The sequence below is a fragment of the Ambystoma mexicanum genome, chromosome 2q (assembly GCF_040938575.1).
Source record: "Ambystoma mexicanum isolate Mex_15411 chromosome 2q, UKY_AmexF1_1, whole genome shotgun sequence".
NCBI lineage: Eukaryota > Metazoa > Chordata > Amphibia > Caudata > Ambystomatidae > Ambystoma > Ambystoma mexicanum.
Window position 1 is genome coordinate 965,003,539 of NC_090924.1, and position 22,682 is coordinate 965,026,220.

Consider the following 22,682-nt stretch of genomic DNA (forward strand, 5'->3'; position numbering starts at 1 on the left):
TTGGCTGTGTGGGGGGGGCGTTTATGTGGTCTTGGATGGGTTAGGTGGAGCTTGAGAGGAGGTGTTGGGGTACCTAGAATGGAGTCCTAGAAGTTGGTTTCTGATGTTAGTGGGTCTGGTGTATGATGCTTTAGTGTGTGTAGTGGTGTTGCTTTTTGTGAAGAATGAGGGTAGGAAGTAGGTGGGAGGGAGGGATGTTGGAGGGGGAAGTGGGGGGCAGCTGATGTGTTGTTTGGTTGAGGGTGTTGCATGGTGAGTATGGGTGTAGGGTGGTGCTAACAGATGTCGAAGTAGCTGGTAGCTAGGGGCAGCAGTCAAGAGGCGGGGCAACTAAATGCAATGGGCGACAGCCAAGTGGGGCGCAGCTACGTGCTAGATGCAATTATCGATGGCAGTGGAGCTAGGTGCTTAGGACAACAATCAAATCAAATGTGGAGCAGCTGGGTGCTAGATGCAATTATTAAGTGGCAGTTCAGATAGGTGCATAGGACAACAATCAAATCAAATGTGGAGCAGCTGCGTGCTTCTCATAGCTTGGGAAGTGGTCTCCTAGCCAGGTCCTCTCTTGGATCAGTTCTTGGAGACACAACAACTTTCGGATTGCATTGAAGGAAAGAAGCAGGCAAGCCTCCTCCTTCCAGCTGGGCTGCAAGGCTAAGAATCAAGTTTCGAATTCAGCTTCTGAGTGATTCTAGTCAGTGAGAGGTCTCCAGATATACTGTTCTGTCTCTCATTCACACTGCTGAGCCAGGCTCTGGCAGCCAATCATTCAGACCGGCATTCAGCAGGCAGCCAATCAGGCTCACAGTGCATTCAGGCCATTCTTCTCCATCCAAAAATACACAACAAGGAATGTGGATTGGGGCAAGCAGCCAGCCTTTCAGCACACTACACTGCATTCATACCAGTTTCGGGCAGGACTTTCTCAGTCATTGTGTCACACACCAGAAACCAGATACCCATAACATAAAATGTAAATTGGTCACACACCCCATTCACCCAGGTCCCACCCCAACGGTGTATCCACAACATACCGTCAGTGGGAGGGGGACTTCCCCACAATACCAAATATGGAACTTCCACCCAACAGCCAGTCAGGGGAAGGGACAGAGTCAGGGCTTCCCAGAACTTTGAGAAAACAAAGTAACTGGCAATAGAAAGCAAGGGGCCACAGGGGCCATCTTGTCTCCTATCAGGAATCAACTGATTCCAATCACAGGGCCTGAGTATCCCAAAATGGAGGTTACTCGGAGCACCTGTTGAATTCAGCTTGGAGCTGCCACCAGCCCATACCCTGCTCTGTGGGCCACAAACAGGTGCCCAAAAACATACACTAGGGGTACAGGGTTGGGCCCCCACCCATGGGTGCTGTATGTACATCCTCTTTTTGGTTGTGGTGAACAGGCCCTTGGGAAGAGCTGCACTGCCGGTGAGTCCCACATGGACTCCTGTGCAGAAAACAACAGAGAACACACATGATAAGGTAGTACAGGACAAGGACATGGAGGCGCTGTCCCTCCAATGCATTTCCAGGATCACACCTGGGTAAATCACTTGTTGGCAAAACCTGGTTCGGTTAACAGGCCTTTTCCAGCCAGAGTCATACCCCTAAACACACAGCTCCAATAGTAGAAAAAGTGAACTTAAAAAACATGTTACATTTGTTGCACTCGTGACAGCCATTAACTATTTGTGCCATAAGCTCCACACCCGTGCTCCACCTACCCGGAACCATCTGTCAGCTGTGCCCAAGAATCCCTTTGCCTTAAATCTGCAATGGAGTGCAATTCTTACCAGCTTCTTTTTCAGACATTCAAGTAGTCTTGTAGGTAAATGTGTCAACCCTGGTCCTAACAACATGGGTTTTATCCATGCTTCTACACCCTATAAAGCAGTCTAACACACTAAAACATTTTAAGGGTGCAAATGGATTTTTCCAGATCCAAGAAAATCTTTTTTGCTGGATCACAGATCTGAGAAATCTGGCTTCACAGCATCACTTTTTTAGGGTACTCCTACACCCACACACAATGGAAGTTGCCCTCCCCCACTCCCGATCACAAACCTGGCCCACCCAGATATAAATGAATGGAGCCAGGCATGCAAAAACCAGTTCTGACATATAAATGACTGATAAAGAACCTTCAATCTATTGTCACTGATGCTTCTGAAACTAATGGACATACTAAATGCCCACTACAAAGATGCTACTTACCCAGACTATCTTTCTGCTTTTACTAATAGTGTTGCTGCTGGCGATGCACACTTGTGTCCTCACTCCCTGACACTTGTTTCTAATTAACAGTGCTGAGCTCTCCATAGAGTTGACTTTAGATGTGCTCAGTTTTGTATGTTCTTATTCTCCTGTTATGTAAACCTATCATATGCCCACTTTTCTCTAGATGAACGAATGCCACAATTAAAATATAATGCAATAATTCTGGTTTTCCATTTTCAATAGGTCCACTTCCTGTTTTACAAAGCTCTGATGGGAACTGGGTCGCACTGCAAAATGCAACTCCAACTTGCCCCCGACTGCTGGCCAAACCAAAGAGCCAAGTATTCAAATCATTGGAGAAGGAGTCTAGGGTGGCATCGGCCTACGATGAGATGGGCTCGGACAGTGAAGAGGAAGTTGATTGGAATATGGCTTTGAATGAGCTCCGTCGGAGACCCCGGCACTTGTCGGAGGATTCTTGTTACACCGATTCACAGTACAATACTGAATGGGTTTATGGCAATGATCCCTACCGCCCGGTCACTTCTCCGTCTTCTGGGCTATTTACCAACACGGAGACCGTATATTCCGATTCCGAGACATCGTCTGTAAATTCCACCAAGGATCTAGGTGGATCTGCAAAGCTTCCATGGCCAAAAAGAAAAACTCCAAGTAATCAAATAGAAAGGGGACATGCCTTTGGCAAAATGGACATCAACTTTAATCCACAGGCGACCAGTGTGGAATATTCGGATAGCAGTGAAACAGAAGAGGTTCATTATGATATAGAAAAGAGGTCAAGACGGTGGAGAAAGGGCAAAACTTCCCCCGAAACCATGTGTGGAGATGGAGAAAGCAGCCCTGTGAAGTCCCCCAAACAACATTTGAGCATAAATCAGGTATTTTTATCGTATGAAAAGTCATAATCTGTTATTTGTAACAATGTATACCTGCATGTTTAAGCTTAGAACAATGTTTTACTTAATATTACATTTTACAAAACGAATTACAGTATTTGGGAGCCCTGGTCAAAACTGATTTCTACTGGATTCAAATGTAATCTAGTGCTTGTTCAACAATAAACCAATATGGGTGAGTTAAGTGCTTGCTGTTTTGAACCATGGTCAACCTGCAGGTTAGTGGTTTGAATTATGACATGGGCAACTCACCCTGGTAACATTTTCCTGCAGGCCAGTTTGCGCGCAGCCTTTTTACTCGCAAGTATTTTACTACATTTTACTGCAAAATGTAGACGTGGGTTTGGGTTTAGGTATTTAGAAAGGAGGGGTGGCTGTGGTTGGTCCTCCCCCACATTTATAGTGTACAATGTGGTGATAAAATGTACAGCAAATGGGCTTCGAGGAAATCACATAGACCCCTCAGGCTTCCAGCCTAACAAGACTGACAATCAGTACCCATAAAGTGGGGGTTGGTAATGCTTGCATTTGCATTATTGCAAAATAAAGGTCATTTCACTGGTTAAACAAAATGCCTGTAGGGTTCATGAACTCACTCCAGGATGCACTTGCATTTGCTTGGTATTTCCGCCTTGGCAGTTCGCTATGGGAGATGTCCAAGAACCCTCATGTTAGCAATGAACCGAAGGGTGAGGGGTGGAGGCAGAGAGGGGACGGGGTGGGGTTTTCCGGATTGAAGGGGAGGAGGTCAGAAAGAGGGAATGGGTAGGGAAGGAGAGAGGGACAGACCGACCGACGTGAGTAATTGCCATGGTCTGGATAAAGCAAAGCACCCATAAGCAGAAATAGAGGTTGGAGAGCTGCCCTTTTCTTCATCTTCCGTAACAGGACCAAGCAGGTATTTCCCTTCTCTTCGGATACCTGATTAAAAAACACTCTGTGATCTAAGAGTCAAGAAAGAAGGGGCGGGTGTAAACCGGGGGGCAAGAGCTGATGTCATGTGACCTAGATCCATTTGCATCAGATGACTACCTGCAAAAGAAAAGAAGCTAGATGGCAGCTTCAGTAGTTGTAGAAAGGGATGGGTACAATATAAAAAAAGAACATCACAAAATGCCCCTAACAGATTATCATGTGGGTGGGGAATAGATCATGTCACCTAGATCCACTTGCACCAACTGCAAAAGAAAAGAGACTTAAAGAGAGTTTAATTCCATTTAATTTCTATGGTTGGCTTATTTAGGTGGCACTTAAAATGAATTCTGTATATGTGTGGAGGTAATGTTTACTATATCAGAGATAGTGATACATCATGGGTGGAGTGCAGCTGCATTGCCTTGTGTCTCGTTTAACAGCCATTTTAACGTTGGGCATTTGGTATTATTCATATTGGCATATGTTTTTCAGATTCCAGCAGGTGGCAAGCACTCTGGCGGCTCCATTTCCAACCATCTGAGACAATTACCAATTGCAGTCAACCATTGCTGACTATAACGAAATATGGTCAGCCTATTCCAGGCAGTGGTCTATCTGATGAATCCTGTGGAGTAATCACTGATCCCAGCCCAAGATCTTTTCCTGTGTGGCTAGGGGAGGAGGGTGGGTATGAGGATCACATGGGAGGAGATGGGGTGAGCCCATCAGGAGGGATGTAGTATCCTTCCTTTTAAATTGAGGAAGACCCTATAATACCTAATAACCTGATTGCATATTGTCACTATACAAATCCCTCCAATGACAAAACTTTAAAAACCTTTCCTAACCATTATCATAGGTTGAATACTAGTCACACCTCATATATACATAACACTCACATAACATCACTCGTCTCTGATGGTCTTGTAATAAATAGAAATCTCAAGACAAAATCACCTTGGAAGCCTATTAATCCTATGGACTCCAACTTCCATAATGCCTCAAGTACTGAAACGAGGAAGAGACAGGAGGAGTGAGTATGGATTACAGGAAGCCCTAAGCTAAACACACGGACTAGTTGTTGCAATGTGGATCAGCTGCGCAGGACATTTAAAGATGGTTTTCACTTCAAAAGGGGAAGCAGAGTGAAGAAAAGCAATACAGGTAAAGCGGGAAGCAGAGCCGCAGGTGAAGGCAGATGCTTGGGTACAAGCCGTGCTGAAAGAGGCAAAGGCTCTCAAGCTGCCGCTTGTCAGCACAGATTACTGGAGAAGCGGGAGGCCCAGGGAAGTGTGGCAGGCTCTGGCGAAGAGCCACCAAGGTACCGGCGACAGCAACAAGGCTGACAAGGACGCGGACCTACCAAACAGCAGCAACTTTACCAGCAAGTCAGTGCAAGGCCAGTGGGGAGCTGGAAGAAGTTCAGCTAAACAGGAGACGGCATTCCCGAGCTAAGACATCACCGGCACATTTTGCCACAAGTCAGAAACACATTAAAACATCTGTGAGTTGGCCCCGCGATGTTGGGAACCCCCGGGGCGTACCAACAGGGATGTAGACAATTAAGAGGTGCATTTTGAATATCAACCGAGTAAAGCAGAAAGACAGAATTTGCACAATTCCTCATGCTTGAGATGTCAATATGGGGAAAGTTGGAGCAAATGTAACCACAAGTAGATGAATGTTATGGAAGAAGCAGAAAGACATGGTGTGCACAAGTCTCCATATACAAGAGGTTCATATGGGGAAAGTTGGAGCAAACTTTGCCATAAGCAAATAAACACTGATAAAGAAGTTAAGACAGAACTTGAACAAGTCTTTATATGTGGGATGCCCATATGGGGAAGCTTGGGATAAGTAGTATACACAGTCAATAGAGTAAAGAGAGTGCAGGAGCATAGCTGTGCTATACTGGGAAACAAAGAGAACATTGAAAGAAGCCCTGATATGAGATATGAGGCAGAAAGCCTATTGGTGCGTAACATTCCTGGCAGGAGGGTACACCAGGGCATCCACTTAAAGTACTTGAAAGAAAAGAACATTGTGTAGAGATACCTGGCAGGTGAGTGTACTAGGGGATCTAAAGAATCTATTGAAGAATTCCTGGCAGGGGAGTGGGCCAGGGAGTCAGCTGTGAAACACTTTTCCATCCTTGAAGCAGCTGTGTAAAAGATACACTTTATCACTCTTTAGACAGTCGTGCAAAAGGTACACTTGCCAGCCCAGGGAAATTGTTGTATGGAAGAGAAATCCTTGCCCTCCTTAAGGAATCATTGTTTGGAAAATGTCTGTCTATGAATATTTGTATAGTTCATAGCAATCAATTCCTGGTTGTTAGGAAAGATTTCATGATTATAGGTAATTTTCCTTCCATGTGTCAACCCCCAAACTTTTTGCTGTTGTTTTACACCCTGATCTAGACTTTGCCAGAGAAGCGCAGCCTTCTGCCGCACTCCTCCGGGCTTTTCGCTCACTTCTGCCGGGAAACATCGTTTTCCGTAGTTCTTTTTCTCATGTTGCAGCTTTCGCGCAACATGACACAAGAGGGCACTGTAAGCTAAATTACTGCTCTCTTGGGTCTCTAGTCACTCTACAGGCCCTAGAAACTCTCATTGGATTGTTAATGAACGGTGCAAGTGAATCACGGACGGGACTGGTGGCAGCGATCATTTCTTTGTTTTGAGCTCCTTTTGGCTGTTTAAGCGCGTTTCTCGCGCTTAGCCCAAAATGGTAGCCTGGCTTCCAAAATGGCCAGACCATGAGGTTCTTTGTCCTGCCCGCTGACAGTCTTGCCCCCTTCACCTTCCCCAGGTCGAGCCGACCCGGGGCCTTCCTTATTTGGGCATGTATTTTCCTGCGAAACACAGATGCTTTTGCGGGCTTCTAAAGGCCTGGTGTGAGCCTCCAGGATGTGGGCTGGGATGTCTGGTCCCAATACACATCCTGGGTGCCAGAGAGTCTAGTGTGTCTTGGGTGCCTGGGACCACAGTGGTCCGTGATAGGTCCACGTATGGTGTGAGTGTTTTGTGAGCAGATCTCCCATTGGGTCCTCTCCGTTTTGGCGCGAAGGGAACCCTGGATAAGAGGAGGCTGGAAACACCACTACCATGTCGATCTCCTGAGTTCTCACGAACAAAGGATAAGGAGCCAAGTATCCTGCAACTAAGAGGCCGAACCGAGGAATCGCTGGTGACCCGCTGAAGGACTGCTCCTCTGCACTGCTGTCGCCCTGCGAGACCAGTCTGCCACTGATCGAACGAGAAGGCCTGTACTGTCACTTCGACCCTTTGGAATAGTGGGAACAACTATTCTCGGCATCTTCATCATCTCCTGCATGTAAGCCTTCGGAAGCATCCCTGGGCCATCCAGTGGACTGACCAGCCTACCCAGGAGTCTTGCTCTGTCACCGCCGTCAGGTTGCTGCTGTATTCCGAGTCCTTGGCACTCTCACACTATTCGTACACTTGGCATTCCAAGTGAGAAGTGTGCATTGGGCTGAAATACACACGGCCGCTGCGTTGCCCTGCTGTGGTAACAATCTGTGTGGGTTTGTTGCGTTGGGGACATCCTCAACTGTAACTTCTGCTGCCGCAGAATCTACACGACGCCGAGATGTCCCCTGCTCGTATCTGAACCTGCCAGTACTGAAACTGACGCGGAGAAGCCTGGGTCTGCCTGCATCGGTGACCGGTGAGTAGCAACACTAGGAACCGGTCGCCCTCCTGCATTAGCCTGTAGCTTTTCCTCGCTGTGTTAAACAGCACGCCCTTTTCGCACTAGCGCCCTGCTTCTGCCCACAAGTGGAGGCTGCGCTTGAGTAGCGGAGATCTGTTCGTCCTCGTTTGTTCACCGCTCTGAACTGCCTGATTTCCCTGAAGAGACTCTCCTTTGCTCGTTGGCACCCGCGTGTGCAGGTACTTTTGAGCACAAGGCTCCACTCTTCATAGGGCTCGGACTTCCTTCTAGTTAGGTGGCCTCTGAAGGCGAACTGGGTCTAACGATTACTTGCACTGCCTGTTTTCCTCCCCATCTAGGTGGTCTGCATATTTCGTGCTTCTAACTCTTTAGACACTTCGGTAATTGTATATATATTGTGCTTGGAGTAATTTGTGAGTGTCCTTGCTTTGTGTGCTCATTGCGGGCTTTCAGTCACCCTCACCCCTCTTGAGACGTAGTCTTGACTGCCGCCATCGCTACCCTGATTGGTCTGGCTTGTCCAGAGGTTACCCTGTTCCAAGAAACTAGGCTGGCCTTCTGATTGTTTGCCCCTCCAGGACAGAGTTCAGAAATCCATCTTAACACTGGTCAACAGACATGGATAAATAATGCAGGCCTGTTTTAATGGTTGCTTGTCCCTTGAGAAATAGAAGTTTGAATACTTTTCCCAATGCCATGTCTCTCCTACAAACATGTGAGTTACATCTCTACCATCTGATCCATTTTGGTATTCCTAAAATATGAAAAGGAAGAAAACGATCATGATAATGTTTTACAAAACATGGTAAATAATCCCAATCATGTTCTAAATGGTGCAGGATAAGTCATTACAAGCCCCATCCAAGGGGGCACAGTGAATCCCTTATCATGAATTGCCATTGCTGACCATCTCCAACCATTACCAAATTACGCAAATCATAGGCAATCTAATTCTACCGTACTTGACCTTCCCCATTCTTAGCAAGCCAACACTGGTGGTGGGCCAATGCTGGTTTATGTCATGTAATGTGTCATGACAGGTGCTTTAATGCCATCATGGGTGGGCTTGGCCGTGCCAACTTAAGGAAGCCCTCCCCCTCCACTTGCGTTGATGCTTGGAGTCCTAGGAGAAATTGGCGTTTGGCATGGGTGGCCCTTCTCTAAATGCGCAGACACATGTGTGAATTCGGTGGTTAGAATATGTATTAGACTGTAGGCATCCCAGAATGAAGGATTACACAGCTTCTGCAAGACCCCGGGAAAAGATGACTACCTGTACCTACTTCAGATCTCAGCGCTTGGGGGAATCGAACTTGTGCAAGCGAGTTCTGGAAGTCTAAGGGTTAGCACACACTGCAGTTGACAGACGCTGGTGCTCCCTCCTTTTTCCACTCTTTGCTTCCCTTTCCATGCCTCAGATCCTCATGGAGTTTGCAGAACAACCCATCTTGAGAGCCCTCGTGGGGTTGGGCACTTCTCCCTGAGTTCCAGGGTTAAAGCCATGTTCAAAAAGCTCCAGTGATCACTATATCCTAACACTGACATTGTAACGCTCACCTGATTCCCACGGAGGCGCTGACCCAAACTGGACTGCTACAGTTGCTTCTATGACTATGATGAGGCGTAGAACTCGGAAGATGCTCTGGGCAGGACCTCCGAATATTGACTGTCTGGCTTGTAAGGTGAGTTTTCTGCAGGTGGAAGAAAAAGGGGTAATTACAAGCTGGTTGGATAAGTTCTCCCACCAATCTTCTGCTTTTCCCACTTCTTGGTTCTCGACTGGTCTCCACGAACTCTCACCTTTGGTTTAGTAAAGCCGAGCTCTCCATCCTGCTTCTGGTGCAGGGGCGCGTGGAATCCAGTTACGTCACTGGATGGTTTCAGTGTTTAGGCTCAGTGTCCATTTGTGGCTTGTAATAGTCCTTCAGGTGCTGAGGAGCTGTTGGCGACACCACCACTGCTGTGCAAGAAGAGGCTCGTGAGTATAGAAGATCTGAGGCCGCTTCTGAAGGAGCACCCTTTTATAATGTCCTTTTCTGTCTTTCAGATGCCGAGATGCTGAGGGCGATGCTGCCGCTGCTGCGCGTGAAGAAGCGCGTAAGTATTACTGAATTGTGGCCAATTCAAAATGGGCACCTCTAATAATGTCTTTTCCTTTCTTTCAGATGCCGAAATGCTGAGGGCGATGCTGCCGCTGCTGCGCGTGAAGAAGCGCGTAAGTATAACTGAGTTGCGAACCCTTCGGCTCGGACACCACTAACAATGTCTTTTGTCTTCTAGGTGCTGGGATGCTGCCGAAGCGAAGGCCGCGGTGTACTCCGGTGTGATCACGGATGGATGAGGTAAGCGAGCGCAGCTGCGAGCGTGTTGCCCGTTTTCTAACCTTATGTCTTTATTTGCAGGTTGTCGGAGACTGGACTCTTGTGGCTGAATTCTGGTGAGTAGATGTTCCTGTGCCTTTTCTTCATCCACAGGTTGCTGCTCGAGAAGCTGAGGGTGTGTCTGGACCTGGAATGCAGGAGCCGACTCGGTGAGCGTCCTGCTGCTGTTGCAGAATAACGCGAAGCACGCGAATTCTATCGGGCATGGTTTAAATAGTGGAGAAGTGCTTTGATGCGTATTCTTCCTCCAGCCTCACCCAGGTAAGAAAAGAGTTCCTGTAACAGAGGATAGGTCCCTCCCAGCCAGTGGCTGGGACTTCACCCAGCTTGGATTGTTCTAGGTGAGTATGCAGCATGGTCTGCCACAGGTAAGTCCACCCAATCACTACTGCACACTGTAAGAATATGAGCCCGGCGCCCATGGCGCCGGGACTGTGGTTCCTTATGAGCCTGGTGCCAGAGGCGCCAGGACATGGTCCAAAGGGCCCCTGTAGGGGTCTGCTGGAACCGGGGGTGTGGATGATGAGCCTGCTTCCGGGGACGCTGGGCCAGTCTTGGCTCCTCGGGAGTAGCGCTCATGACAGACATTGACCGCCTGCTGTACTGCCTGCACAGGTTCCTCCATTTATCCACCAAGAGGGTCTCTTGTAAATATTGAACTTCTTAAAAAGGTCTGACTGCACACTCTAAATAGTATCCTTGATGGCACTCTGGGCATTTAGTCACTATGGCCCAGTCTACCAGGCAAATCTCCATGTGAAAATGATAAATGCTGCCAGTGTTCCTGTCAATGTACAGACCGATTGTCTCAGATAGATTTTTGTGAAGGGATGTTCCATGCAGGGAAGTAGAATATGTTCTCCATCATATAAAGATGGCTGCCTTTTTTAGATTTTTCAACCGCTACAAAGGGAGATTTGCTTAAAAGGATTTCGAGGCATCGCTCTTCTAAAGACAGGAGGCGGCTAGTCCACTGGGCTGCTCCAGCAAAAAAAGGAGCATATCATACCACCCGGCCCTGTTTCATATGCAGATGGATTATTAATGTTTTTTTGATAGACGAATGGATTTCATATCAAGAGTGAGCATTGCTCCAGCAGGCGTTTCCCAAACACTCATATCATGTTAATGATACTGCTGTATTGACCAATAATATCGCAACCTTCCTAATCGCATCCCTAAATCAGTCATTAATGTTCATATTGAGTGAAATTATGATATGTTTGCAAATGTGCAACACATATTATGGCAGTAACATTTAGCTCCGGCGCACATGCATTTGCACTGCCACTAGTAGGATTACACATACACACATGTATTGTTATTTTACTCATGATGATCTGATCCAGCAACTTGACTTCACTTTAATCCCCACAAAAGGTAAGATTATGCAGAACTCTATAGAAATTCCCATTGGGATTAACGTATCCATGAATCCCAATATTCTCTGCAGTACTGTGGTGAATGCTTGCTCCCCTTTTTGGTACTTTAGAAAATTTAGCAACTCTTAGGTGTTGCAGACCTCCAGAGGCAGAGGATGGTTGATTAAATGCCGTCTAACAACCCTGCTATGAAAAAAGCTGCCAACAAGCTCTCTGCACAGAACACAGTCTTACACCCGAATAGTTCATGTGTTGGGATTCGGAGACACTGCCTGGGAAATAAGTACATCTCTGGGTAGGTGAGGCAAGAGACATGCTGTTGCATTTTGGAATCTTTGTAAGCCTTCAGCGCGCAAAACCCGCATTCTCAAAAAGAGAACTGTTTGCATAGTTTAGGGCGCAGGGCACCAACACCAAACCGAGCAGTAGAAACAAGCATTGGCAATGCCAACAGTTTGGGCTTTCGTGTAGGCATGGGAAAGGCACTTGCCAGGCACGGCCATAGTGGTATTAACTGGTCATTGATGGTCTCAGGTGCAAAATGGTTCAAGTACCTGGGCATCTAAAAGCAGTGCCTGGCAAATGCCTAATACTTATAGACAAGCCAAAACTGTTGTCTTTGCCAGCGCTTGTTTTTAACAGGACTTCAGTAAAGGACATGCATAGTGCTCATAAATCGAGTGGATGAAGGCAACCTAGTTCAGACATTTTTATTAAACCATTAGTCGGTTTACAACTCCACATAAGTCATTAACTCTCAGAAGACTGCTTTGAAAAAACATTGGCAAGCACTTTGAATACATTTGATGGTAGGGCTTGTTTAAAGCGAGCTCAAAGAGTTCGCATGCAGAGGTGATTTGGGAGGGAAGGGCAGGAACTGGGTCGGAATGGCCATATGCATTAATGGGCGGCAAATAACCAAACACCTACAAACTTTGTGTCCCTTATCATATGGCATTTACCTATCTGTACTCTAATGCAATAGTTTAGGCTCATAGGTGTGGTAAGCATCACCTATAAGCCCAAACTAAAAAGTGCAATATTACACATTTTAGATGTTACGCTATGTGGTTGTATAACATGCACCCCTGTCGTTTGCATGGTTTCTTAGTGCTCTTTGTAGGTGTAAAAAGAGGGCAGGTGGTTGGGCTTTTGGGGAAGAAAGGGGACATGAAGATAGCTTGGCTGTTGTGCGATGCGTGCAGTTGGGATTTTCCTGCACACTGCGCGCGGGTCTGTTACTAGTTGGTTTGTGTCCAGAGCACGTGTGGTGCATGTGTCCAGAGAGGCGCTTTGTGTGCCTGTAGTGGTTAAGTACTTTTGTCGCATTTGATAGGAGTTGGTTAGAGTAATCTAATGTTGCATGTCCTTTTAGAGGGGTATTCAATAACCATGTTTGGGCGACTGAGATGGTATGCAAGTTGTCTCTTGAAATGTAGGACTAGATCATGTCAGTGTGCGGTGCAATCGTTTTACAGCTCAGTTGGTGTTGGCAGCCATCCGGCATGGCAATGCCAGTGTCCTGTAGTGGTTCACCTCTGGTAGGGTCATTGTGCAGCAATGTCCTGGGAACTATGGGGTTGGGCTTTTGTGCCTAGCAACGAACAGCGTGCAATGAATGGTCCTACATTGCACTTGGGTGGAAGACCTTTTGGAGCATGCAGCAGTGGGCGTCCAAGTCAATAGGTGAGTGAGATCACTCCAAGGGAAATCCTGGCAGAGAAACCTAGGGGCACGATTACAGTGGGACACCAAGGAGCGAACCCCAAAGGTCCAACCCCAGGAGTAGGGGCAGTACCACAGGCGGGCAACCTCACAGTGGGGCAAATCCAAGTAGGTCAAATCACTGTCGAGCTACTAGAAGCAGAACACCTGGGAGTGGTATAGTACAAGGTGCAAAGTAACCAGGATAGTGAGGTGCAAACCAGCCACATAAAGTAAGGCCTAACATGGCATTGCAAGGCATGAAAGGGGCATCACAAGGGCTTGGAAGCCGTAACCGCCCATTCGAACTCGCATGGAGACATTAACGAGGCAAAGCAGCTCGCCTCTATTCCGTGTACATCAAACACTAGCCTCTGCAATAGCTGCCATGTCTGTGTGCCGTTGGGCGAGTCTCTCTCTCCTCTCTCTCTCTCTCTCTCTCCCTCTCTCTCTCTCTCTCTCCTCTCTCTCTCTCTCTCTCTCTCTCTCTCTCTCTCTCTCTCTCTCTCTCTCTCTCTCTCTCTCTCTCTCTCTCTCTCTCCCTCTCTCTCTCTCTCTTCTCTCTCTCTCTCTCTCTCTCTCTCTCTCTCTCTCCTCTCTCTCTCTCTCTCTCTCTCCTCTCTCTCTCTCTCTCTCTCTCTCTCTCTCTCTCTCTCTCTCTCTCTCTCTCTCTCTCTCTCTCTCACAGACACATTGCACAAAGTACAACATGTGCAAGAATTTAGTGGTGGGGGCAAACTTTAGACTCGACTCATCACCCAAAGTAAAGTGCTGAGCATGCTAAGGGCTATAGGCGGCATGAACTTTTGGGAATTTGGAGACGGGACAAGTAAGGCACAGTAAACAAAAGGCCCCGTTAAATACCTCAAAACTCACAGGCTTGCAATGACTCAAGCTAGATAATATTTGATCAGATATCTTTTTATTCATTAACGGTTCAACTTCCATCAGTCGGACACCACGTTTGGTTGGTGGACTCCTTGTGATCACACAGCAAGTGAGCGCAGAGTGCTGGCTCGGAGCAGGTCGGCATCACTGGTAAAAGGGGCCGAAGAGGCGTCCAGGAACGCCAGTGCCCGAATGGAAACAGTAAATGTCGGAGGGAAAATCGGGGGAAGGCGTGTGCCCGAAGGGGCCGGGTTGGTTCATATGAGGACCCATATGACGATGGTATGGCTTTTATCCACTCTGGGGCAGATCCTCCCATCCAACAGTCTTGCATGTTGCCCAACATCGTTTAATGGTCAGTGATGCATGGGTGCCAAAGTTGTTTTTCCTCTGCTGTAAATTGGCTGTTATGTGAAATGGCCTAATAATATTATCTGCCGCCTAGATACTCGAGTCTCCGCCCTGCCCTCCTTTGGCCATTCATTCCTTTTGAGCGCTGCAGTTTCCCTGCCGAGCAGCCGTATGTTGACGTGTAGGTGGCTAATAAATGCACATATCTGTTTTACAAGCAAGATCGCAATATAAAACGTGTTCAATCTAGTTACATTTGTACAGTTTATAGCTTATAGTAAACGTAAATCAGCCAGGCCAACAAGTTCTTTCAGGCTACCACTGGATGGCACTGTTGGCACAGTTTACATCTCATTGCAGGGAATATAAAGTCGTCAAAGAAACAAGCCTGAATTATATATACACCCTTCTCAAGACAAAATGGGATTTCAAACGTTTTTTCGCTCCTAAAAATACATGTAATGTGCCAGCATATTGCATTGGAAAGATATCAGCTCAGAAAATAAGTGTAGTTATTTCTATACACTGCTTACTTTAGAATATGGGGGCTGCGGGGAACATATTAAATGATGCGCAGGGCAGTTTTCAGACAATATTGCGCTCACGGTGATACACCAGAATACGCACCTCCCCTGCCCCCCACGCCTATGGTCTTCCAAAGCTACCCCGCACTGCACTCACTTTCCAAAATCATTAAATCATTGCACCGTTTTATTGGCATGCAAGTAAAAATAATTTGCCATGTACAACAATATCACCGGAGGAATTCTATTTTCATTATCCCATGTTTATGTTCATTGTCAAAAAAAAGTGCTCTCTCCTAAATGTTGCTGCCGCCAAAGCGTCTATTGCTGCTGCACATCCGGTGGCAGTATCGAGGCACAATTAGAAGAATACCCGCCAAATGGTGTGGCAGCATGAATATTACATGGGAAAACCTGGGATGTGGTGAGAGGACCCGAATGCAGAATAGCAAGATCTAGAAAATGGCATGTGTGCCTAGGAATGTGATGGCAATGACTGCCTAAATGGTGCGAGTGCTTTGTCATATAATATCTTCTGATAGATCGCTCATGTGCAACGTGCTGTTTTTCAGAATGGGACAATACAATGTGGAAAGTGGGACTCCCCAGTTACGCCAATCTACTCGTCATTCTCACGCCCATGAATAGAGTGCCGTGTGTGATAATAACACTGATTATTACAGTGATCGACCTACAGGCTCGCGAGGATAGCTCAGGGGCAACGCACTGGTTTGATCCCCGGGTCCACCGCGTTATAAATAACCAATTAAAATAAATCAAATAAATACATGAAGCTCTATCAGTATCACCAATTTATAATCACTTAAAGCACGTATAATGCCAGCGTGTTGAAATGCCTAGTAAATTAGGCTAGTTGCTGTTGTCTGATGGCCGAAGCTAACAATTTGTGTGAGCAACTGCCAATGATGGAAGTTCCTTACTGTATGATAATGCCTGCAGTAGGTTTTATACTAGCATACTCTGGCAAAACCTTTCAAGTGATGGTAACTTGGAAATGCAATTGTAACTCTAGACACATCATGAATGCACATGAGCTTGTGATTTCAATACCTACAGAAACTCAATGTCTGGTCCCCTCCAGGCTAGACTACTGTAACAGCCTCCTCCTCAATCTGCCTGGTTTCTTCGCTCTGTCCTCTTGAACTAATCCGGAACAGATCTGCAAGACTTATCCTTGGCCTCAAGCCCTGGGACCATTTTCCCACTGGCTTCTGGTTGCTTCAAGTATCAAATTCAAGACCATTTGCATCATCCACAAGGGTGGCTGGGACCTGTTGCCTCCCCACTGGGTACCCCTGGCACTTCCTCCCCTAGTGGACCCTAATTACCATTTACCCCACCTCCCCCGCTTTTATCCTTTTTTCTTTTCACTGTACTTGCACTCTCGGAATGTCACAAGGCCTAGTAGGACCGCTGTCCGTTTCTATTTATTCCTTTTTGATTTCATTGTTTATAGCTCCGTTGTTCCCTTCCCTTGTGCCTTGTGGCGCTTTGAAACACTGTCTTGTATAAATAAGCACCTTATAAATAACCAATAAATAAATAAAATAGCAAGAAAGAAACCCTTTTCATTACAGACATTTCAAAACGGTTGTCTTTGTCATTAATTGTTGCTACAATCATTACCTTTGCACATACATTTTTTTTCACCGGAAATAAACCACACACAAACTGAAGGAATCCCCTTAAATGCAATCCCCTGAGCCTTCAAACTCCCATTTTTTTCAACTCTTGACTCCATTGTTAAAACTTAGAGAAGCAACATACATAATGGGTAACAATATTGCTCTTTGCCTACTTGCTCGAACTTGTTTTGCCTCCCAATAAAAAGAGATAGTTTGGCGAGGTGACTCCATGTCCACATGTTTCCAGACCTGGGCTTTCATGTACCGGAGCAAAGCATTCTGGGAGTTGAAGTAATTTGTTTCAACCGGATTAACATACCAGAAAGCAATGGATTTTAAAAGAAAGCCTAGTGCCAAAAAAACATCAATTAAATCCAATTCCCGCACCCCTCACAGTATTCCTTCTTTTGGCAGTCTCTGACCATTTTGATTGCGCCAGCCATAAAAAAAAGCCCTACTAGAGCACCACACACCACCCCTCTCCCCCATTCTGGCATGCCAATGCTATGCAGCAATTATCACACTACCCAAAGTTGTGCTGCTCTTTCAGCATTTTTGGTTTCAGAAAGAGATGCTGATTTGGGAGGTGGGAGGCGGGAGCCTTCTTGAATTCTCCGAGCAACGTATTTATAGCCGTTGGTCGCAGCATATGAGGTAAATGGCAGGGGGCAGGGCAGGCGCCTGTCCCCTCCCTCTGTCCTTGTTCGGGGTCCGGGTAGTAAGTAATGAAGTTAAAAATGTGAAAGCTCCCTGCTCTCCCAAATGGGAGATTTAACTGGCTGCCTGCTGCGCTCCTTACCCGACAACTGTGCCCGGGCCTTTGCCCTGTGTGCCCGCCCCCAGAAATGGGCCTGATGAAAGGCATGTGTAAAATGTTTATGAATCATTTTCAAGAGCCATGTCATTTTTTGGGACTTGCTTGGCAGGTTGAGCCACTATTCCTACTTTCCAAATCGGCTCTGCCATACAAATCTAAATGCAGAGCCTCGCACGTGCAATTTTGGTGTGGGCGGAACTTCATTTCATCCCTTTAGGCAGGCAGATTCCATTTCAGAAGCTAGAAGACAATCCAACTGGCTCTCCACAGTGGACAAAATCAAACTCAAGACAGCTTCTCTAACTTTCAAAAGTATCAACCATCTAGCACCCAAATACCTAGCCGCCAGATTCAACAGAAAAATTTCCACTAGACCCACTAGAGAAGCATACTCTAACCAGTTAGTGATCCCCCCATTCAAACTAAGTACGGCCGGAGGAAATAGCTTCCCGGTCAAAGCTGCCCAGCTTTGGAACTCCCTCCCGCCCGGCCTGAGATCTACCCAATCCTACGCCCTCTTCAGATCCAACTGTATCAACTGGATCAAAGAAAATGACCGATAGTCCCGCCCTACACTAATATAACTACTGTCCTACAGTCGTACTATGTACATAACTAAATACTCTCTATCTTCCTACTGCATATTTCCTGTATATATTATGTTATATGTTTATATTATGCACAATGTATACTCTCCCTATTGTCCTGCATTATGTAATTTCTACTATGTATAACCACCATTTGTAAGCATGCGTAACCTGTAAAGTTTAAAGTATCCTTGAACAACGCGCCCGGTTACCCTCGGGTTTGGTGCGCGCTATAAATAATAAACAAACAAACAAACAAACAAACAAATAAGAAGAAAGACAAATGCCTCCCGCAATGAACCTACGTGTTGGGAGGCATTCACAACCCATTTTTCCATTGGTGTAGCTGCAACACAGAAATCCGGGTCTGCCCAAATGTCTGTCGCATTTACTTCCTCTTGCGAATTGGATCAACATTCCGGATAAGAATGGGGGCACAGGTGAGGCCCTCTCAGTGCAGTAACAATATACGTGGCCTGAAACACGACCCCTTGGTGTGGCCAAATGTCTGCACGTTTTAATATGCCTGTGTCAGTCTGTCACTCTGTTTCGTACTCTGTAAAAGCATTTGATTGTCGACGATAAAAACTTTACGAGACGCTTGCGAGACGCCTTGCCTCGGCATCCTGGGAATGGCAGATTGCCACTATCTCGGATGAAATGATTGAATGTTTTCTACTGGACACAATTGGTAAATATCTGATATTTACCAATTGTATATTATAGTAAATAGGGAGCATTTAGGGAATGGCATGATCAGTTTGTACTTCAATTTCTTTTGTATTACAAGGTACTTTTGAACCACCAATTAAAACCATCATCATTGCGCTTCTAGGCACTGCTTCGGCACAACTTCAGAGTCCCACTTGGCGCCTGCAGAAGATGACCAAGATGAATACGACAGGTGCCAGCATCTTTATGATTGCTCCTAATTAGGATGAGGTCAAACCCGGTCTCCCCCTTGTATTCCTCCGTCTTTTTTATGCAAACTCCTAGACCATGTACTGCAATTGCCGATTTCTTGGCAAACATCTCCTTGCATTGCCGTCAGCATATCAAGGCCGTAGCGGTTCTGCATAGTCATTAACCTTGGGGCACGCAGCTCTACTTTAATGGCGTTGAAGCCATGCTCAGTGTCATTTGCCAAGTGGACAAGTTCCCAGCGAACTATCTGCAGCCATTTAGCATTAGCTGCTGCCTGTACACCGGGCAGCAACAGGGAGGTGAAAACAGTTTCAGTAGAGCTGAACAGTCTGTATTCTTCAGGTCTCCCTGAGTAGTGCTGTTGAGTCTTTTGATGGATAGTTTGATGCTCTCTTCTTTCTTTGTAGTTGATCATATTGGCGCTTTCAGGGTAGGATGCGAAATTATGGTTGTGGCATTGGGTTCTGTTCTTCAAACGCTGGGGAAACCGTTGGGGTTGTGTCCGTTATTGGTCCCTCTTTCAGGTGTTCTTCTGGGACTACTAATAGTACGAAGTGCAACATGGCCAGCGAACAGTAGCCCCTGAATAATGGTGGGAGGTGCAAGTACGCTTGTCGGCCACAGACCCACTATTAGTCCATCACTGGCGTTGTGCCCCTTTTCAAGTCTGGAATCAACAATGTCTTGTTGAATCACTCGTCGTAGCAGATAAAGACAGTTCCTTTGCTGTGTAAATATAGTTCATAGCTCTCCTCTCATTGTACTTTATTTAACTGGATTTTTCATCGCCGCAATCAATGTCAATTTTGTGACATGCTCTGTCCATATTTGTGCCCATATTTTTTCCACAAATGCCACCACTTCTTCGTATCCCAGGAGACCTTCAGCTAGGCAGCTCAGCGTTGTTTCCTACCACTCGCTGTTTACGTACTTCAACCCATCAGTCCCTAAATATGGTTGTTGTAAGCAATTGTGGTTTTGTTGTTGCATTGCAGGGCGTCTGGATCCACAAGCTCTAATCGGACGCTGTGTGCCTGGAAGGTGCCTTTTATTCGACATAGCGCAAGATGATCCAGGCATTGTGCCTCTATAATTGGAACTTGCTGTGGTACTAAAACCCTAGGTGCCCTCAATGCGTGCGTGTTAGGGAGAATTCTCATAAATGGCTGATTTCCCTTACCTAATGAGTCCCTCAGCAGCTTTGCTAGATTACTAGGATTTATTTTTTTCACCTGGTAAGAGTGTGAGCCTTTTTCCCACTCTTACATGTGTTTTGCTGTGTGTGTTTTTACCATTTGTGTGATCTTGGGCTCTGGAGCCTCACATACTCCATGAGCATCATTTTTATGTGTTTTACACAGCACCTTCAGTGCAATGACACAGGGTTGTCTTTTAGACTTCCCCCTGACTTCATTTTTCTGGGACTGACTACTGTCTCCCAGAAACATGTAAAGTTGTCATTAACTTTGTGTAGTCTCTCTAAACCACAGACCCAGTGCACCCCATCTTACACAGAGTATTGGAAAGGGTTAATTCCTATCCCTTTTTGTCTGTTTCTCTTGGAGCACTGTTTCACTCCCTTTTCATCAAGACTTGACTGGTGGCAGTGGTAACTACCCTATTTTTTCTAACGCGGTTATCTTATATAACCATGGTATTGTTTTAGGCTATTATATTAGCCTCGAACATAAACCCGCTTGACCAAATGCATTTTATTTTGGCTCCTGCTGGGTTTATTCTCCATTTCTTTTTGTTAAAGTCTTTCTCATGTTTTACTCTGCGCACCAAACCGGGGTTGATTCCTTTGTTCGCCGTATTTTCGCGGGCTTCTTCACAGAAGCCCTCCTTAAGGCGCCTGCAAGTCTGGGTAGGCAGGATGTGAGGGAGGGGTCTTATGACCCCTGCCATGGGTTCTCTTGGTAACCTAAGTCGCACTCCTGTTTGATTGGCTGGGTGACTGTCCTTGCCAGGACAAGCCACCCTGCTGTGTGATTGACAGACAGGCTGCATGAATGGGAGAAAACTGCATAAAAAGCAGGTCTCTGGGACTGGAAAGGCAGAGTCGCCACTGGAACGAAAGAACCAACGAGGAGCTGATGGGAGAGGACCCCTACAACGACTGAACCGCCCAGTGAAGTCCTGCTGCCGGTCCGAATCTTCAGAATTCAATGACAGAGAAGATCCTCCAGGAGACTTCTTCCCTTGAGCTGGTGGAACCAACCAGTTTGCCCAAACTTCAAGCCAGGACCCCTCCTCTGGTCGAATTCGCTGTACAGAGCTACAGTGGGAAGGATAGCCAGGAAGGTCGGACCCTGCTTGGGTTTTAAGCAGCCCACCTTTTATTTGTTGCTTTGCTCTGCTGCTGGTTTCTTCCCTGGGTTGTGCAGGACCTTCCAGTCTTCCTACTTCTTGTCAGTCCGACAGTCGCTTCAGGAACCGTGAGCCTGCATGAACTATCAGGAACGTCAGCCTCAGCTGCAGCTTCCTCTCTGTTTTAACATTTTAACAGCTATGGTTTTTCCCCCCAGTGCCAATGCCTTTTTTGGTGATTTCAGTATTTCACCATGCAAAGCCTTATAACATTTACTCCTTCATTAACCCCTTAAGTGCCAAGGACGAGCTATCTCGTCCTTGGCACTGGGGAAGTAATCCCAAGGACGAGATACCTCGTCCTTGGCACTTAATTAAGGTACTGTGCAAATCCGGTTGTTCATGTCGTTCAGCCGCGGTGAAAGTGTTTGAAATCTTTCTCCAAACCGAGGGCTTTTCCTTCTCTTCTCTTTGAACTAACTTTTCTGCCAACCAACCTCGTCCGGAATCCGTGGCATGAACTTTACCACGAACGACCCTGAACCATGTGATCTTGAGGAAAAGACTTTTGACCCATTGACTTTGGCCCTAAGCCTTTTCTACCTGATTCCATCACTGTAGTTCCTCTTGCTCAATTGCCCTGAGTACTTACCTGTTGGTGTGGTTCAATTTCTATTAACTTTGTCTTTCCCTCTTTTTTAAATTGCTGGAGTGCCATTTTGCTCCCACTTCATTTTGTGAGCTTAACTTGTCTGGAACTTATTGGGAGTGGTGTGGTGTATTAAGAGTGTGATTTTTAAACTGCTTATAATAGTGTAATGTTATACAACTGAAGAGTAAAATTAATGTATATCCTTTTACTTGAAAACCCTGAGTCAGTGTTTGCCTGAATCATAGTAATTGCTGTCCTTTGTGTAACTATTTGATACTGCTCACTTACTCTTGAGATAAGTCTGGCTGCTCAGCCATCGCTACCACTTTAACTCTGTAGGATGGGCTTGTACCAAAGGTGAATTTGTACTGTCACTTGTAGTCTTAATTGCGTGTGGTGTTCCCAAAGGGTACTGCATATAATTCTGCCTAACAGTGCAGTATCAATGAGCATACATAGCAGCTACTGTTTGTTGTTTGTCTACCCAATGCACTTATGTCAGTGTACCAGCTGTTGGAGTGCTGGGGGTGTCTAATATCGTCAATAGCATCCAGGCCTAGGCCATGTTATGCATCATATGGTTGTAGGTCAAAGAATCGAATACAAAGTTTCGGATGACAATATATTTGAAACAAAAGGACCAAAAAACATTATTTTTACCTATACCAAAACGGGAAAAAAATTAATTAAAAAAAGGCATTCAGTCTTTTTTTTCCGATCCTTTTGAGGCTAATCTATTGCATTAGATCCTTTGTCATTCGAAAAAATGA

At 46.1% G+C, this 22,682-nt stretch overlaps 1 protein-coding gene across 5 annotated transcripts in view; it reads left to right on the plus strand.

Annotated features, from left to right (window-relative positions):
* The window catches only part of MYRIP (myosin VIIA and Rab interacting protein), a 2,049,246-nt gene that overhangs the window by 1,487,448 nt on the left and 539,116 nt on the right, over window positions 1-22,682 (plus strand). For all 5 annotated transcript variants that reach the window (XM_069648262.1, XM_069648265.1, XM_069648266.1 and 2 more), the window contains exon 10: window positions 2,462-3,117. In XM_069648262.1, the coding sequence (XP_069504363.1) occupies window positions 2,462-3,117 (656 nt within the window). The remainder of the gene's footprint in view (window positions 1-2,461; window positions 3,118-22,682) is intronic.